The sequence below is a fragment of the Mytilus galloprovincialis genome, chromosome 3 (assembly GCF_965363235.1).
Source record: "Mytilus galloprovincialis chromosome 3, xbMytGall1.hap1.1, whole genome shotgun sequence".
In the NCBI taxonomy this organism is placed as follows: Eukaryota; Metazoa; Mollusca; class Bivalvia; order Mytilida; family Mytilidae; genus Mytilus; species Mytilus galloprovincialis.
The window spans coordinates 58,348,356-58,368,104 of NC_134840.1; the positions used below are offsets into that span (position 1 = coordinate 58,348,356).

Below are 19,749 nucleotides of genomic sequence, written 5' to 3' on the forward strand. Positions count from 1 at the left end.
AAATGCGCTGAGCAAAATATATATTGAATAAACTCATCTCAAAGAAACTGATTAATGTGTATGTTGTGATATAAAATAAATCCTACCTTTTCAGCTTTATGAATTTTCAACTTTGTCTTAGAAAACATTGTATATCTCCTGTTTTGGTAACTATCTGGTTCAATCAACTCTGACTCTAAGTCTTTACCCATTTTATCAGAATGTTTATATACCATAAACAAATCCAATGTTTTGTTTGCTCAAAAATGTTATTAACCAGCTTAAAACCTGACCATGTGACGTCAATAAACCTGCAAACACATTTACTCATTTTTCCACCAGAAACAAATTGCTACAAAGCTTCACTAATAATCGTCAATGATAGTTGTTTGAATGGGGAAACCCTATAAATCCCATCAGCGATAATAACCACACTCCTTCACAACGTATAGAGTAAACTTTCATTTGATTAGGACCAAACTTTCATCTGATTAAGATGGTCGTTTGCCTGGTTCTTTATTGGAATTTGGATCATTGCATTAGGTACAAACACATTAAGAGATTAGAAGAACCATTGTGTGACGAGCATTTCATTGACGGTACAAGCGTTCTTACTATATGGCTTCCAATGTTTTCCGATGACGTCCTCATTACAAAGACTATCGTCATAATGTTGTGACTTGTATCAGCCTGATTAGGATCAGATTATCCTATCTGTGTTAGATTTCACATTTGATAGGAATGAAAATATGGTAGTTGAAAGTTGTTAACCACCAAAGGACTAATTAATTCTCAAAAAATAAAGAATCAAAAACTTGTTTTCTCAAATAAATATGACAATAAATTGTAATTGTTTTTCAGCACAAAATCTAAGAGAAATAACTTAATTCAATACAAATATAGAAATACATAAAATTTAACAAATATTTACTCACAAAAAATGTTATTAACTTGTTTACTTTAAACTGTTATTTGTTTATTTACAAAGGGGATGATAAGAATAAAAACAAAATTAACCAAATCAGTTTTTAATCAACACAATGAATGTGGTTTTTTTTTCAAAATAAAGAAATGAAGCCACTCAAACAAGAGTTAATCCCTAAATATTTTACGTAAAGAAGATACGACTTAGATCATTAAAATCTTGTTATAACTGGACCCTTACATATATACAACTCACTCAGGAATCATACTAAATTTTTTGTGTAAAATATAGGTCACTGAGATCCTTCTTTACTTCTATCCAAGACAAGTCCACAAACGACATACTATAACTGTAAATTTGTTTAGATCTTGTTCTTAATATTAAATTCAACCTAAAATGTCCTTTTCATACAAACTGAAAGTGTAGACAACAATCTGTTAACTAATTTGTATGGACCAAAACAATACAAGATCATTTTATCTAATGACCAAGTTATTCCTTTATGACTTGTACTTGCTAAGACTTGGACCATAACTGAAAACTTTCCCAAATCGCTCATGTAAACAGTAAAGCAAGGTACTCTAACATGCTAAATATCTTACATCAAACTACGTACAAGTTAATGTTAAGAAAAGTTTTGTATTTCAGTTTGTTGACATAAAACTATCAAATTAGGCAAAGGATGTTCCTCCTGGATATATCATAAAGATTTACTCATTATCGTATGTGGAAATCAACATTAGTTTTCATTTTTTCAATTTTTGCAATGTGCAATTATGGTCTATCATTCATGCATTCCAAGTTTTAAAATAACATTTTATTTATACAACTACAGTCACTGAACCCTAAAACAGGACAAGATATACTTGAAATAATGCCAGACAGACACTTCAGACCATAATACATGTATGTAGATATAAGAAGATGAGGTATGAGAGCCAATGAGACAACACTCCATCAAAGTCTTAATATCTAAAAGTAAACCATAATAGGTCAAAGTACAGTCTTCAACACAAAGCCTTTGCTCACACCAGACGGCAAGCTATAAAGGGCTCCAAAAAATGATAAGTGTAAAACCATTCAAATGGGAAAACCAACAGTCTTATCTATATAAACAATGAGACACAAGAAAAATTTATGAATCACATCAACAAACGACAACCACTGAACATCAGGTTCCTGTAAATGCATATGGTTACAAGAGCACAATTATTCGTAATGCATTTTCCATAGGGTACCACTAGTGTTCCGTATTTTTTTTCTCGAAGACTACACAAACTAGCGAAAAACGGGTGGCAGTTCCTGTTACTAGAAATGCCAGTGTTGCATTACAATCAAAAAAAATATAGGGTCATGCTGCTCAAATTGCCTTAAAATGCAGTTGAAAAAAATCGTCTACTTTTTTCGTTTAATGAAAAAGGCATATTTTTAATGTCTCCGACGTGCAGAAATTGAAGATATTTTCTATACTTCGTAAAATGTAAATAAGATTTTCGGCAATTTTTAAACCTAATTGGATAAGCTTTCGATTAAATGTAATTCCAATCCTGTATCAACCAATCAGAAGCCGTATAGGATTCTATTCTGAGTACCATCTTGGGGTAAAAAACTTGCCGGTTAAATGTAAACAAATAATTGCGCTCTTGTAACCATATAAAAGATATAATGGATGTGAAAGTTATAAGAACTAAAGAAACCTTAACTAGGGCAAAGTTAAGTTTATAAATTATGCAAAATGTTTAGGTATAATTAAATTCAAATGACAATGACAATGCCACCTAATTAGACAATTTTCTAACATGTGTATAACTATCTCAGTAATAATACTTAATCACCAATCAAAGTCAACTGTATCTGTGTCATGTTTTCAACATTATCAATTATTCATTTGAAAAAAAACTATCTTTATAAACATTCAAGGAGAACCTTGGACAAGATAAGGATCATTGGGGATTTCGGAAAATTAAATAATTTTAATATAATCATAAGTGTCCCACAGTTGGTCATCAGGTGCAAAAAGCCTTAATTATAAGGACTTTGCATCCTAATTCTTGGCCTGGAAGACAGATTGATTTTGAAAGATGTATCCCTCTGTTGTCTTAACATCTGTAGACCCCTGTAAACACATTACCCAGAACAAGGCTTAGTTAAGAGTGAAACTGATCTGTGTACAGTAGCCTTTTGCACAAAAAAATCCAGAGTTTCTCAATTTTCCCCAATTTTGGGCTTCAACAGGACCTGCAACCAGATGAAGTGGTTCCCTAAGAGTATTTCAATAATAAACACAGTCCTGTCAACGTTTGTACATAAGCAAGATCAATCTAGATCAGCCTTTGTTTAAATCTAGTGTGTTTCACAATCATAAAACAGAAAAGGATAAAGAGTTTATTATATTAAAGCTGAAAAAATCTTTCTGTAAAATGTAAGACTTACATCATAAAATTCTTTCTTTGCAGCAGTTTTGAGGGCTGATATCCACTCCTCCATTTCTCTTCTACTCTCGGCACACAGTACTAAATTTCGGAATGGTGTGATAACCTGGAATAGAAACAAGAAACAATTCATTAGGCATCACCTTCCAAAGTACTTAAGTCTAAAAGATATTTTATTAATGATCCCAAACACCTTCAATTTTATGTTGTACTTTGGTATTCATTCATTTTAAAAGCATGTCTGTTAAGGTGAAATTTTAAACCACAAGAGTGATCAAAAATGATTGATAGCAATATTTTTCTCATTTTGTTTCTGTCTTTTCACATTAAACAATCATCCTGCAATTGCAATTAATGATCAAAGATTTTAAGTAAGGTAAGTCTAATGCTGACCAATCCTCTTACTGAACTTTAGAGAAAGTAGTGAAAAATAATGTTAGACCAATTCAATTGAAATACAAAATACAAAACGTTTCATAATTCCATTTTCCTTCCAAGATATTTGGATATCAGAAAATACTATTCATGTCTGTCATATATTAACATAACTTAAAAAACATATTTCTTAGAACTATATGGTTTTGTCAGAACCTAATTGAAGTTTCACTTGAATTCCTGAACAAAATTATTCAAAGTTTGAAAGTTCTAAGAACACTGGGATGATGAATGGAAAATATTTCATGCATACTAAGGATGAATACCAAAAAAAACTCTCAAAGACAAAATTTCACTCATGTTATATCTAAGAATGTTTTCTTTCTGTTTAATCATTTACATGACATCAAATATTCATAAAAGAACTTAAATTAAATTGATGAAATCAATAAAGGTGTGAACTAAACTAAAATATGCAGGTTGAAAAGTATTTCCATAAACTATAAACATTTCCCAGAAAAACATGTTTGTTCAGAATCTCTGGGGAAGAGAGAGACATCACTTATGGTTTTATAAACAACTAATAGCATCTACAATAAACCATTAGAAGAAATTTTATATCAGAAAGGTTATCAAGTAAAAATGTACTAGAGGTTTGCCTAAAAAGGACAAAACTTACTAACTGATTAGAAGTTTGCATGTTCAGAGGACATTGGGAGGATTATATCGTAAATTCCTGGAAGTCTGATCTCATAATGTTTGATATATTGCCTTAATTATTTTGTCTTTGGAAACCAATGTCAACAATGCTTTGCTTTCAAGCTGATTAATTACTAGTTTGCAAACAAGATAATAATATCCATAAACCTGTAAACATAGTATTTTCATGTTTGAATAAAATCTGTTTTATATTGGACATCAAAGTTTACCTATTTACTTGTACTTGGTAACCAGATTCTTCATTAGACAACCAGATGAAATATAGCATATTACATTAAAATTCAATCAGATTTATCACACCTATATCATATTCAGAGTAAATGGTAAAACAACCATCAACGTCTAAATGATTACTTTTTTGATATCTTGACAAAAAAGTATATATTCATTACCCAGAAAGTATTTTGTATTTCCAATGCACTTTGAAATTGAATTTAACTTTTACTCAATAATTAACCTGTCGGACAGACGGAGGGAAGAAAGAACCAACGAACACACAGACAGAAAAACATAATGCCCATAAAAGGGGCATAAAAATCTTAATTTTGACAAGGCTACTCAAAATTGTTCAAAAATATATGCCCATGATGTTTAACAACTGTTTAAGATTATATTGCACTTCAGTGTAGTAAAACTGTTGCTCACAATAATTAGTGACCATTATAGTCAAATAAATGATTGCCATACAAAAGTAAACTATACAGCAATCCAAATCTTATAAGGTCATGTCTTTACCACAAAATGTAACAACATAGTTCAAAATATTAAGTTCTGGTAAAGACAAGATTTAAGGGAGTTGCTTCTCATTTTCAAAATAATTAACTTTTCAAAACACTAGTTTTAGTGATAGGAGATTAATAAAGGAATCAAAAGAGAAAAATAAATATATAGGTCAATGTGCTTCTTTTCAAGATTTTAGCCATTGAAATTTTGGCGGGAAAATATTCTCTTTTGACTTTTCATAGCTTTATCATTGACAAATTTATGTTCTCAAAAACTACATGTATTAAAAAATAATTAAAATTTTATAAGAGTTTTACAGATGGCTTATCATTATACATGTAACAGATTTATAAAAGGAAAAATGGGGGTCAATGGGCAATTATTTTACAGACATTCAAATGGATAAAGCCAGAGAATTCCAAAAATCTGACTAAAAATCCAAAACATGACAATCAAGCTTCCTTACATTGAAATTGAAAACAAAGGTTGATTTGAGAGTTACCTCCCTTTAGGGAACAAAACAGGAAGAGGACTACTGTATATAATTACATATCAAGATAAAAAAATTCAAGCACAATAAATCAAATAAATTATTAAAATAAAGTAATATAGTTATATATGTATATATACAAACATTTATTGATAAGTGCTAACTTTTATTCTTTAAAAAATAAATAAACACAACTACTTTTTGTACAAAATGAAACATATTATCTATTTTTCTAATAACAAGCAATATTGAATACCAAAGTACACATAAGCACAAAATAAAAGTTTTCCTATAAAAAATGTTCCTGATGCAGACTTCTCCAATTAAGTCAGAAGACTACGAACCTCACTTGACTTAGTTATAGGAGAAGCCTGTTTCATTAATGAACATTAATAACAGAACATAATGATCTAAAGCACCCGACCATACTTACCATCAAAGACCGTGGACACCCCTGTAGAAAAAAGTAAACTGTACAATTCTGGTATAAAATCATGTTGACCACAGGTCATTGTCTTATTTTGTTCTTAATCAGATATGAGTAAAACATGTATCAATTCAGTTCAAACCATTTCCATAAACCCTAGCAGTCATTATTTTCATTAAATCGGATAAAATGAAAAAAAAATCTATTTAGTATATTTTGGATGAGCTGGTAAAAATGTTGTATGCAAAAGACTGGTACTTTTAAATAAAAGTTCAAACAAAAGTAACTCCACTATGAAATGTAGGTCAGTCTGGCCAAAATGATACGGAATAGAAATTATAGAAGAATATCAACATATTTTGGATCTAGCTGTAAGTATGTACCAAAAACAGTTTATCATACAGTAGTTCATATCAAAACCAGCTTTGAATAAAAATGAATATAACAATGAACTCATTATTATATTTTTTTAAACCATATTCATTTTTGCAAGCATTATGCATTTTGTATTGACCATTACATAACTATCACGTAGAAAAATAATGCTTCTGTAGTGTAAACCATGTGACACTATGATCTTCTCGTTACAAATGTCTATGAATGAATCAAGAATAAAAAAATACTGATTTTTTTCCTTCTCATAATAACAAGGCAACTAGAGTTGGCTATACACAAAAAATTACCTGCAAAAAAAGTTGGTTCATGGTATTTGAATACATGTACTACTATTTTTTGATTGTGTGATACAACAAAACAAAAAATTTACCTTTTCTGCTTCCTATACAGTATCTGAGCTTCTATTGCAATAATTTTTTGTTACATGACACACTTAAACCAAAACGAACTTGTATAAAACAGGAATTATAGTTCATGATTTTAAAACTGTTTGATTAAAACACCATGAATGATTTATTAAATCTCATCTCATGTTGTTCTTTAGAGTAGAACTCTTTAAAATCACTGAACTTGTCATGCATTTCATTATGTTAGTCGTGACAATTTATCTTAGAAATAAGAAATCATGACATTTGTTATTTTATACAATTGAATGAAAATAACAACACTTTCTATTCTGGTGATATAATCTTGTCTTTATTGAAAAAATATAGAGCAGAATCTCTTAATCTTTCCAATCACTTATATTTATTTAAAGGATTTGTTTCAACAGAAAACTCTTAGACTAAAGAAAGCGTATATGGTCTGATTTTATAGAACCAAAGCAGTGTATGTAACATTTCTAAAGTTGTAGTAAAAAGGCAATCTTATAAATGTTGGAAACTAATGATTAATTTCAATCAATCTAGAAACATATACAACTGAAAAAACATGTACTTTATAGTTAACATGAGTTATTGTGCGATGCTCACAGTTTCTCACTCATGAATTACTTATCCGAAAGTTGTCAAAATCAAACGAACCATTGGTTTCAAGCAGAACAAACTATTGTCTAAAAAATTCTGCATCTCTTCGTTGAAGCAAATTTTAGTATTTTACAACACAACTGAATTTCACACACCAAAAGACAGCACTACAAAACAATGAACCATATATCCTATATATCACCTACATCTATAAGTACATAGTTAAGCATGTTTATTTAGTGGATGACAATTGCAATTTACAATTGATACAATCATGATATAAAATATGATATGATCATGATATACAATTTAATATAATCATGATATATAATATGATATGACCATGACACTACACTATTAATTAGAACTCCATAAAAATATGATACATAAAATAAAAGAGTTCAAATGTCCCCCCTGTTGCACTTTTTTAAATATTTCCAAGAGGCATAACTTTTTTTTCAAAGTTGATCATCCACCATTTTAGAAATAATCTCAGATATTGCTGATATTAACCTATACAGTATAAGTTTAATAAAAATCTGACAAGAATTGTAAATGTGAAAGCTCTAATAAGACCAGACAGACAGACAGACAGAAGGTCTCAGACGGAAGGACAAACACATGTAGGTTGGTATTTCCATGTCCCCTGCAAAGTGTAATGCAGGGGACAAAAATTATTATAGGAAGCAATTTCTACTCAAAATTTATTCATTGAAGAAGGAAAATACAACTGCCTTCATATTTAAATGGTAAAAAGCATAGTGATATCTTAAAGTCAGAATAAATTCAAGAACATTTAGTGAGAAAACAAGCATACCCCTCGACTCCATATCAACAAAAACAGTAATATTGTCATGCAAACTAATTTATAGTCTTTAAGACAAAATGTCAGATTTTACAGATTTCAAACAAAACAAAAGACAGGACATTATTTAAAATGTGCAACAGTCAAAACAACCTCATAGTTTTGATCACTGAAATCTCAGAAAAAGTAGCAAAAAATGTGGTCAAATTTTGATAAAGTGTAGAAAATAACACAGGCTGAGGGTCTGTAACAGTTTTCTAGTAATTATGACATAAATTGTCAATAATGTATGTTTTGATTGATTCAGAAGAGATTTTTTGGCATTGCATCAGCATACATCATATGTACATCTCGTTGACTTACATTCATCAATATTTTCTAAGCAAACAAGTGTTTCAAAATGCTTTTCGATGTCCTACTGAATCATCATGGTTCAAAACTGTTTTCATATTCGTGACAAAAATACTTATAAATTCTTGTCGTCCACAAAGATTTTTGGCTGCCATTTGTTTACATTTGGAGAAAACATATTATAACAAAGGAATAACATTGACACATATATTAAAGTAGATAAATCTGAATCTTCACAAGGGAAATCCTACATATGTTATTTATTGGGAACTGCAGATCATTAAAAGTTAAAACAGACATATATGAGGAAAACTGCCACATATAAAAACCTTTTATTGGTATTAAAACAATAAAATTCTCTGTTTCTCTACTCCTACAAAGTTTATTGATGACATACACAGACAAATCAATACTGTACAAAAACTAAATTTAGCATTTTTAATCCTCTTTCTACTAATGTTAATATATATACTTATTAATATGATATATGAAATATCAGATATATTATTATAGGCTAGTCGTATTACATCATAAAACAAGGAAGTTATATCAATGGAATCCCTTTTACTTCAAGATCAAATCAAATCTTGAAAGTTTTTACCTAATAAAATCTATTTCTTTCTTTAAAAATCTAACTTTTTTAAAAGTCAAGTCAGGTCAAGCTGAAGTTTATTCTAAGTTAGTGTTTATAAATTGTAAATTACTAATAAGGTTTCTGTGACTTATGGAGACTTTGACGTAGAGCATGGACAAACACCATTCTATCTTAGAAAACTGTATGTTACTCTATTGATGTCTTTTGATTATAATTATGTTTGGGTTGTTTTCAATTTATTTCTTATTCATAGCAGAAGAATCTGTTGTCCATTCATATTCCTCAAGGGGTATAAACATATATATGAGACTATGTCATAATCTTGTATTGGGGATCAAGCAGTAAAGAAGTGAAACTAATGATATCCGCCTAAAGTATATAGAATTTTCATACATGGTCATTATGTTAGAATATAGAAATATTATAGTAAACAGGTGGTTGATGAGTGATGAATGTGAAAAGCCTTGACAAAGTAAAGCATATTTACAAGAAAGCCTGAAAACAAATTTCAGGAAACCCTTATTTGTAATTGCTTAGAAAAATGTGACAGAAATTTCATTCAAGACCATTATGTATAAGGGATACTTATAAAGTATTCAGTAAAAAAGAATATAATAAGTGGCAAATCTTAAAACACATCAGACTGTAAAGAAAGGCTTGGTTTTGTGTCTGTACATGGCCATGGGACTCCTGTCATTGCAGGAATGGAAAGGAATGTGTGATTAAATCCTAACTTCAACTCTTCTTCAAGTTCAAATTATTTACAAATTTAAGAGCTCTTATGAATTTATGTTTTTTAGCATGAAAATAAATTTTATGATGTATTTTCTTAGTTAATTCTGTGTGTATATTTTCGTTAGATACCGACTGATAATAAGAAATTTTCCCTGCAACAAAATGCTCATTACTTCATTCATAAACTGGTAACCTATACTGAGGTGTTAGATAATTGTAGACAGAAAACATTGTTTACTTTTAACTTCGATAACTTTGTATATAAAGCAAACAGATATATCCTTAAGGAACAAACATAAAAGCAAAACAAACACTAGAAGTTTGTGATGCATTTCATACATAAAATCATACAAGACTGAGAATGAACAAATATACAACTAGAAATTTGCCTGTACATGTATTTTTTTTTGTTTTACTTTTTCACTTCTTTCAAACTATACTGAAAACCAACACGGTCACATTTGCTGATGTCTGATTATCTTAATGACTTAATCATAATCAGAGTAAATTGTCCCAAGGAGCAATATTTTCCAGCATATGATGTGGTCAGCTTACATCTTTAAAAAGCTGCTCGGAACCTTTCCCTACTTTCAAGTTAGTTAAGTACATTACATTTTGATCTGTATCACTTTTTCATATACTGTTTGGTTGAATATAAAAAACCAGAGGGCATTAAATGTAATGTTAAAGTTCAGTGTCTTGTTTGTATAAAATGATGAGATCAAAAGTTGTGATATAAATTTTAATCCATTATATATGATTTCTGAGTCATTTCACTTAGCCACAGTAGTATAAAATTGCCAATGGATGTTAAACAGCCCACAATCAATCAATCAGTTTTATAAAATGGTGCCTAAGCTAAATGATTAATGTGAGAAGACATATATTCCTAAGAACAAATGAACATATCAACAACATACATAAGACGTCAATGCCAGATGGAAATCTATTTCACGATTATTTAACCACCCAAACACCAAATACAGTTGACATATAAACATCCATGGCCAGGAACAAAACAATTCAGAACCTTCCACATGACCAATTATAGTCACCAAGCATGAGAATAAGGTCATGTCCACATCAGACATAAACATACCAGTATTCCACTAAACAGTACTGAAGTTGTTTACTTGTACAATCCAAAATAAAGCCACTGCTAAATAAATACTGAATCTCCATACTCCAAAGCTCCAGAAAAATTGGTACAGGCCCTGGTTCAACTAGCTTTATACTGATTTACAATATTAAAGCTTTCACTTGTATACAACAGGTAGACCATCAGTAATAAAAGTAATTCTGGAATTCATATCCTTTTGATTTGATTTGATTTTTGGTATTTTAACTCCACTTTTAAACAGCTTTTGGGCTATTTTGTGGCGACCAGTTTTTATTGGTGGAGAAAGTCAGAGTGCACGGAGAACTGACAATTCTAGTCAATAAAGATTGGAGTCTAGTGCACTCGCACAAGTGGGGTTCGAACTTACAACCTCAGTGTTGACTGGTTAGTGATGACAATACTAACTACTTAGAACACTCGGCCATCGAGGCCCCCATATTATTTTGTAGTTAAAATATAAAGTGTCACAACACAAAGATAGATATAGACATTTGTTATAAGTTAACTGGTTTAATAATAATACCTCTGTCAAACATAAAGCCTCCAAGAAATACAGGGGGTGTTCTGGGGTTGGAACCCCCTTTTTGTTTGACAATCATGCTTTTATATGGGGACATAGGGTTGGGAACACCCCCTCCCCAGTATATGACTTGCCTGTGTAAGTACCCCCCTTTTTCAGAAATGACTGGTCTGCCACCTTACATAACTTATATTGCTGAAATGGCATTAAATGACAGTCAATCAATCGAACATAAACTTCAAATTTAATGTAAGAACTATCCACCAGAGTTCAACTGAAGTGGATATAAGCAATTATCAGCAACTGTACACCCTTCAACATTGAGTAAAACCGATAACAAGAAAAATGTGAAACAACCAAAATGAGTAAAAACCAAATTTATAACAAAATATTTTCTAAAAACTTACTTCTTAAAAGCTTAATTCTAAACAAAAATTACTTGTGTACCTGGAAAAATATCTAAATTAAAATTTACAATTCTTGACCAGAAGTTAATGTTAATGACTTGATTATGATAACAGTTCCAAGAAATTTCAAAAATTGACCTATAGTTAAAGATTAAGGTGAGAGTAGAGTCAGTACTGAGCTTGTAATGTTAAATATAGATACAAAAATCTGTTATTCTATCAAGGAACTTCTCCACATAACATTTCCATTAAATGTATTTGTATAATATAACTGTTTAATTTGCATAAAAATAGAAACATGGTATCTGGGTCAAATTTAACAGTATTGTAGAAATGTACATGTTCTTCCTCATGCAAACTATGCATATTATGTAAAATGTACCACTGTAAATATGCCCAGCATTACATACATTCCTAATCATATTTACAAATGACTACTATAGATGCTGTTGTTACTAAAATCTTAGACTGTTATTATATTCAGTACATTCATTAATTGGCAGCAGGTTTTATTCTTTCTCTGTACTTAAAGAATTCCTGAATATCATAGAAATCACTTATTTTCAAAATTTATGTGAAAATCAAAATTTGATTTTTTTTCCGAACAGAAATGAAAAATGATAAGAAAGACAAATATATCCTTACCTGTGTATAGTGTATAGGATTACTGTATAATTAATCAAGACCTGACTCTTCAACCCACATGTAGCATTAAATCAGCTGCTCTAGACTGTCAGATTGGGGATTAGTCCATTCTAATGATGGGTGAAATTGACAATGGCTGGATTAAGTAATTAACCAGAGGAGAAATCTAGTCTTTGATGTGGGATGTTAATTTATTGTGTAAGATTGAATAGCACATTATCTTGTGAACTGTAATATTGTCTAGTTTGATGAACAGGTGTAAGTCATAATGAAATACAATAAAGCTACTAATATATTGAATATTGCTTCAGCTCTTCATGTTTTGTCAATAATCGGAATCATTAAAAAAGGTTTTTGTTTAACGAGTCAATCACCTTAGAATTTTTTCATCAAGTGCTGACAAAAGCAAATAATTACTATTAAAACAAATGAATTGAAACATTTTCAATACATTGTTTTTTCTTACTAATATTTGATTACAGTATCTGTATCTGTATCTGATTCTGTTCCATCATTCATGTGATAGACACAACCATAGCCAGGGGAATAAGAAGACAAGAACAAACCCCATAAAAAAATAAAATAAGTGTCTTGACCCCCATCAGATATCCTGGCTTCATTCATACAGCAGAGATATTAAGTGGTTTCCAAAAGCAATTTTTATTTGGACTTTTGTAAAACTTAAAAGGATAGATAAAAAAAAATTTACTCATTGCATTAATAAAATTTAAATTCAAAGACAGCAGACCTAAATAAAGCAAAATACCTATACAATGTATATGAGCATTATGTGTTGATTTTTTTAAAAACTGAACCAAAGCACTGTGACCATAAGTTTTGTAACCACTTATACCAAGTCAAATACTTGCTGTTATAAATAGTTAAAAAAAATGTAATTTGAAAAATACTTGCCAATACCTGATTATTATTTTCTTTTAATACATCACTAACTTCCAAGATTATAAAAATCTAATGTGCGTTTTTTCACACAGAAATAGTTATTTCATTTCCTCCATGAAATGAAATAGTTATATTATTCTGATGTTACTTTTCCCTAGTGTGCACTTCCTGTTAAATCTGTAGGCAGAAAATTACAGCTTATGTGTTTTAATTAGGCATCAAATGACTTTGTATTTACGTACCCCACCCCTCTAATATGTTAACCAGAGGCAGGTTATCTCTTACACCTACATACAGTAACAGATTTACCTGTTCATTTACTTTCTTAGAGTACTTATTATAATCTTTATAATCAGGAAGATTCACAGACAACAACATATTGTTACCACTGGTTTAGACATACATAAAGGCCAAACAAAATAAATCTTAAAGTTTGCAGAATCGGTTGTACATGCATGAAATGTTTGCCACTGGATGTTAAGTAAGCAGTTTGCCACTGGATGTTAAGTAAGCAATCAACAATCAATCAATCTCTTTGCAGGCCACTTCTAAAAATTTCAGATGAGACAAAAAGTTCTTTTTCATTAATTTACAATACCTTTGCAATAACTTCTTTTTATTGCAAGGAACATTCCCAGTCTTTCAAGGCTGTTCAGATTACCTACCCATTATCCTGGAAAACTTGTCTAATTTGTTATAATTTCCAATATGTAATTGAAAATTTATTGTTAATATTCGTTTAATCTTAAAAGTTATTGTCGTACTTTTCAGCACTCAAATCTGTTCAAGCTAAACTGTACCAATAAATGAACTCTCAAGAATGTCATACATGTACAGTCGTTTTCCAAATATAATTAACACCTTCCAAGGGTCACAAATTTTGAAACCTCCCTCCAATGCAGGATTATTTTGCTGTGTTGAAGACCCATTGGTGGCATTGGCTGTTTTTTTACTTTTCAGTAAGGTTGTTGTCTCTTTGACACATTCCCCATTTCCATTCCCAATTTTATTAAAACAGTATTTATTGTTTTGTAATGAAATCATCAGAAGATTGAACAATACAAGGAAGTAGGAAAAACATCACTGTTATTGTGTTTTGTTCTTTTTAACAGGAGGACACTGATAACGCTGAAAAACAATGAAGAATTTTCCTAAAATTAATTTTAAAATTTTACCTCATATGGAATAAACAGTTCATAAAATTAACTTTTTTTAAAATATGATTTTATTTGAAATTCATATAAACTTTTTAAAAAACCATTGACAATGGATACTTATGATCAATGACTGTCCACTTAACTAGATTACAATTTATATTAAACAATGAGGAAGAGTTCCTCTATAATGTAATCCCCCAATCACATTAGTTATAAAAAAATCATACTTGGAACCACCACCCAAAAATAGAAAGTAATTTCATCTATCAATATGACTTTTCTCAGATTGTCAAACATTTGTATCACAATTTCTCATGTCAGAAAAGGTGGTGTGAGCTATTTAGCTTGCTTAAGTAGCTTACGATCTGAGACTTCAAACATTTCTGGTTGTATTACTATGCAAGGTGAAATGCAATCAATTTTAACTTCATTTTCAATCCTTGGTTAACCAAATAAAAGATATTGCAACAACATTGCCATTCAGTGTTGAATATGTAATCTAACTACAAAAACCAGGAGTAAAGAAAATTTTCAAATGTATGGATGTCAGAGAGAGATAGTTTTGCTATATAACTGCTCTTTCAGTAAACGGAATATATTTGGACATCCAAAACTTACACCTACTTGAGAAAAGTTAAAGCGTTCAGTATAATGAAACATATATTTTATAACTATTCTCCAAATAAAAACAATAGTGCAGACATTTTAAATCTATTTCACTCTACTGATCATTGTTTAATTGATGTTGAAAGTCTTTAAAGTCATAAGAAACCTCAATTAAAAAAAAAATAATGCATATGTTTTTTATAACTCAATGGATAGTTTTCATTGTAAAACTTATGTACATATACTTTTTTCTGAAGAAAATTCTTTAATTTATTCATATTTAGAAGAAGTTTACTTTATTTGAATTGCTTCCTTCCAGCAAGCAATTCCCCCGATATATTTTCCGTATGCAAGGTGACCTCAGTGTGACCCATCTCGTAAAAATCCGGTGACCACAATACGCATGGATGTCCTTAAAATAAACTATTATCTGAATTTACATGTTAAACACGTGCTCAATTTCCATGCTTTTTTGTTTATTTTTCGTCAATTGTTGACAAACAGGTGACAATCGTTAAACTTCGGCTTCAAAACACGAACTTTAATTACCTGCCATATTTTCACAACAACACTGACCGATTAAAAAAAAATTGGCGATTATACGAAATTTACACGAAAACAATGATAAATTCGAGCACAGAAGACTAAGTTTATGATGTTTGTATGCATTGGTTTAAGAATTGGAAGAACATTATTTTTCACCGGTCACTCGTTTCTTATGACTTTAAAATAAAGGTTTTACATTATTACTTCAAGTTGAGGAATCACATAAACATAAAACCCAAAATGATCCATGTAAATCACTAAATGCGACCAAAGTCCATTGAACCCTGCCAGACAGACATGTACATCTTACAATCATTCCATTTACAAAATATAGTTAACTTATAGCATATAGTATTTTAGAAAGGAATAAAAATTGACCAATTGCACTGACCATGTACATATTAAAGGTCATCTTGAGACGATCCCTGCCAGATGGAAATGTAAAATTTACAAAAAAACTATATACCAAATAGATTTGCTTATAGCACATGAAAAAGAGGACTTGAGCAATAAAACTAAATATTGACCAATGATCCATAAAAATGAAGTCAAGGTCAAATGAATCATGTCAGATGTACACCCTACAATACTTCCATATGACAAATAGAGTTAGCCCATTGCTAATAGAATCCTGATAAAGACCCAACAAGAAAAACTTTAAATTCAATAGATCAACCATGAAAATAAGTCAAGGTCAGATCTTACACCTTTCAATAAAGTCCATACACCAAATAAAGTTGACAGTTTGCTCATAGTATCTGAGATAAAGACTTGGCAAACAAAACTAAAGATTGCTCATTGATCCATAGAATAGTGTCAAGTTCAAATCTTGGCTGACAAACACTTAGACCTTGCAAAGATCCATTACACAAATTCATGTAATCAACAAGAGGCTGTCAGAGAGACAGCAAACAAAATTTATTAATATTTATTTGTGTCCTGGCATTTTTCAATATCACAAAAACCATAACTGATGAAGGTGAAAGTGAAAATCATCAATATTAGACTTGACCTCAATTTTGTCATCAGTAACAACATATTAAAATTTGAAAAGCTTTATGGTTAAATGGTTCATGAGTAAATGCAACAACTTGACTGGTAACACAATTTTATAATCTTTCAAGAACCATAACTCCTGAACAGAAAAAAATGAAATCGCCATTATTGAATTTGACCTTTATTTTGTCATCAGTAACAACATATTTGAATTTTTAAATCTTTGATTGAACAGTTCATGGGTAAATACATGGACACAACTGGAACACCATTTTTCAATCTTTCAATAACAATAACTCCAGAACCGTAAAAGTCAAAATAGTAATTCTTGAACTTGACCTCTGTTTTGTTGTCAGTAACAACATATTAAAATTTTTAAAGCTTTGGTTAAACAGTTCATGAGTTAATGCTTGCTCAGAACTGGAATTGCCATTTTTCAATCTTTCAAGAACACTAACTCCAGAACCGTAAAAGTCATAATTGTCATTATTGAACTTGACTTCCATTTTATTGTCGGTAACAACATATTAAAATTTTAAAAGCTTTGGTTAAATGATTCATGAGTAAATGCACGGACAACATTTGGCTGCCGCCTGCCCGACCAATAGCCCACCGTACATCCCCAAATCAAAATCCGACATTTTTATCACGAAAATCCAGTTAAAATGAAATTCATCGACATGATGTGATGAAAAGATTACAACTTTATTTTCATGAACCATGAAAATTTTCAAATAACTATGGACATATGATAAGAAATGAAACTTTAGAACAAAAGATCTGTATAAAAGGTATGAAGTATACAAGTCTTCTACCTTTTGAAATATTATGCTATATACTAATAGTTTATGCCATCACCACTTTCTGGGCCACCAAAACTGCATAGAAGTGATTAATTTGTGAAGTGCCATAAATCATTTAAATGCATATCAGGAGTCAATTAGATCAATGATATAAAAAATATATTATAAAAGAATTTTAGTAAGCATGCTGCAATCACACGACACATACATGTAACTCTTGTTTCCACATCAATTATGATTTAAACAGTAATATCGTATTACACATATCTATTCTTCTGTCTGACATTGGCCTTAGACCAAGGGACTTGAAACCTAATGGGAATATTACTCTTAATCCTAAAATTAATATTAGAACACATACTGTGGATTCGCTAGCTTTTATTCATTGGATACCAATATTCATGGGTTTCGTGGATACTTGTGAACCACGAATTTACATGTTCAACGAAATACATATTGTTTTATTCTTTGTATAAAGTTGTATCAACCCTTGGCAAAACCACAAAATCACATATACATGAAAATGCAAAATTCCTGCAACCCATGAAAATTAGTACATGTACCCACAACAATAAACTAATCCACAGTATCCACGTACATTGTAAGATTGCTATCTGACTTAATGCATAAAAAAAAACACTTCTCTTCAAAAATTTCTTCTGTCAATTGTTTAAGTAACTTTGACTGATTAACATAGAACATCTAAAGGGATCTTCCTTTCATTATATGTGACCATATATCCAAGCATGTTTTTACTCCCTTATGTAATATTTGATTTAGCATTGAAAAACTATTTCTAATAACTTTTACCTTGACGGTTGTTGTATTGACCCCAAAAGCAATGATGAGCAACCAAAAAAGTATATCAAAATAAAAATGGATCTGCCTTTTAATAAATGTGTCCATATGGCATACATGTATATCAAAGTTAAGTTGCAATCCTTTAATAAGTTTTTGAGATAATAAGATAAGATATATAAGATAAGAAAACTTTATTTTGAGTGGGCATAAGTATAAATAAGCAACACAAGCTTTAAGGAGCTTTTGAGCGAATATAAAAACATATAAATAATATAAAAATAGTTCATTTTGACATATAAAAAACAACCTGTAATACAAAGTATCATCTGAAACGAAAAATGAAACAAGGACTGACAGACAGTTGGTGGGGTCGAAAACTATATATCCCATCCCCAAACCTCTCTTCATTGTTACCAACTTACCATGATTGTGATAGAAAAACAATCAAGTCAGAATTTTAACATAATCGCTAACTTATTTTCTTATTCAAAAATAGACTAAAATTACGAAGTGACACATTGTTTGCATCCCGTTTAGCTGAAAACCAAAAAGACTTACCAGTAAAAAAATGCTGTAGACAAAACTAATAGAAAGTATTGACTGTATTGTGATACAATAAAAACATCTTTTTTTATATAAACAGTTGTATCATATGTATATGAATGGTTTGGTTGATTGATTGTTGGTTGTTAACAACAATTTCAGCACAATTGGCTATCCTAGCAGTGAGTTTTTATTGGTGGAGGACGCTGGAGTGCCAATTGGCTATATCGTAGCAGTGAGTTTTTATTGGTGGAGTATGCTGGAGTGCCAATTGGCTATCATAGCAGTGAGTTTTTATTGGTGGAGGACACTGGAGTGCCAATTGGCTATAACGTAGCAGTGAGTTTTTATTGGTGGAGAACATTGGAGTGCCAACTGGCTATCATAGCAGTGAGTTTTTATTGGTGGAGGACGCTGGAGTGCCAATTGGCTATAACGTAGCAGTGAGTTTTTATTGGTGGAGGACATTGGAGTGCCAATTGTTTATATCATAGCAGTGAGTTTTTATTGGTGGAGGACGCTGGAGTGCCAATTGGCTATATCGTAGCAGTGAGTTTTTATTGGTGGAGTATGCAGGAGTGCCAATTGGCTATATCGTAGCAGTGAGTTGTTATTGGTGGAGGACGCAAGAGTGCCAATTGGCTATAACGTAGCAGTGAGTTTTTATTGGTGGAGGACGCTGGAATGCCAATTGGCTATATCGTAGCAGTGAGTTTTTATTGGTGGAGGACGCTGGAGTGCCAATTGGCTATATCGTAGCAGTGAGTTTATATTAGTGGAGGATGCT

General features: G+C 30.7%; 1 protein-coding gene across 10 annotated transcripts in view; it reads right to left on the reverse strand.

Moving 5' to 3' along the window:
• LOC143068442 (diacylglycerol kinase delta-like) overlaps positions 1-19,749 on the reverse strand; it is a 70,843-nt gene that overhangs the window by 41,812 nt on the left and 9,282 nt on the right. For 6 of the 10 annotated variants that reach the window (XM_076242513.1, XM_076242517.1, XM_076242511.1 and 3 more), the window contains 2 exons: positions 6,078-6,098; positions 3,338-3,442 (listed from right to left, as the gene is read on the reverse strand). In XM_076242513.1, the coding sequence (XP_076098628.1) occupies positions 3,338-3,442; positions 6,078-6,098 (126 nt within the window). Of the gene's footprint in view, positions 1-3,337; positions 3,443-6,077; positions 6,099-12,610; positions 12,695-19,749 lie in introns of those variants that run through there. The other 4 variants (XM_076242516.1, XM_076242514.1, XM_076242520.1 and 1 more) reach the window with 2 other exon arrangements.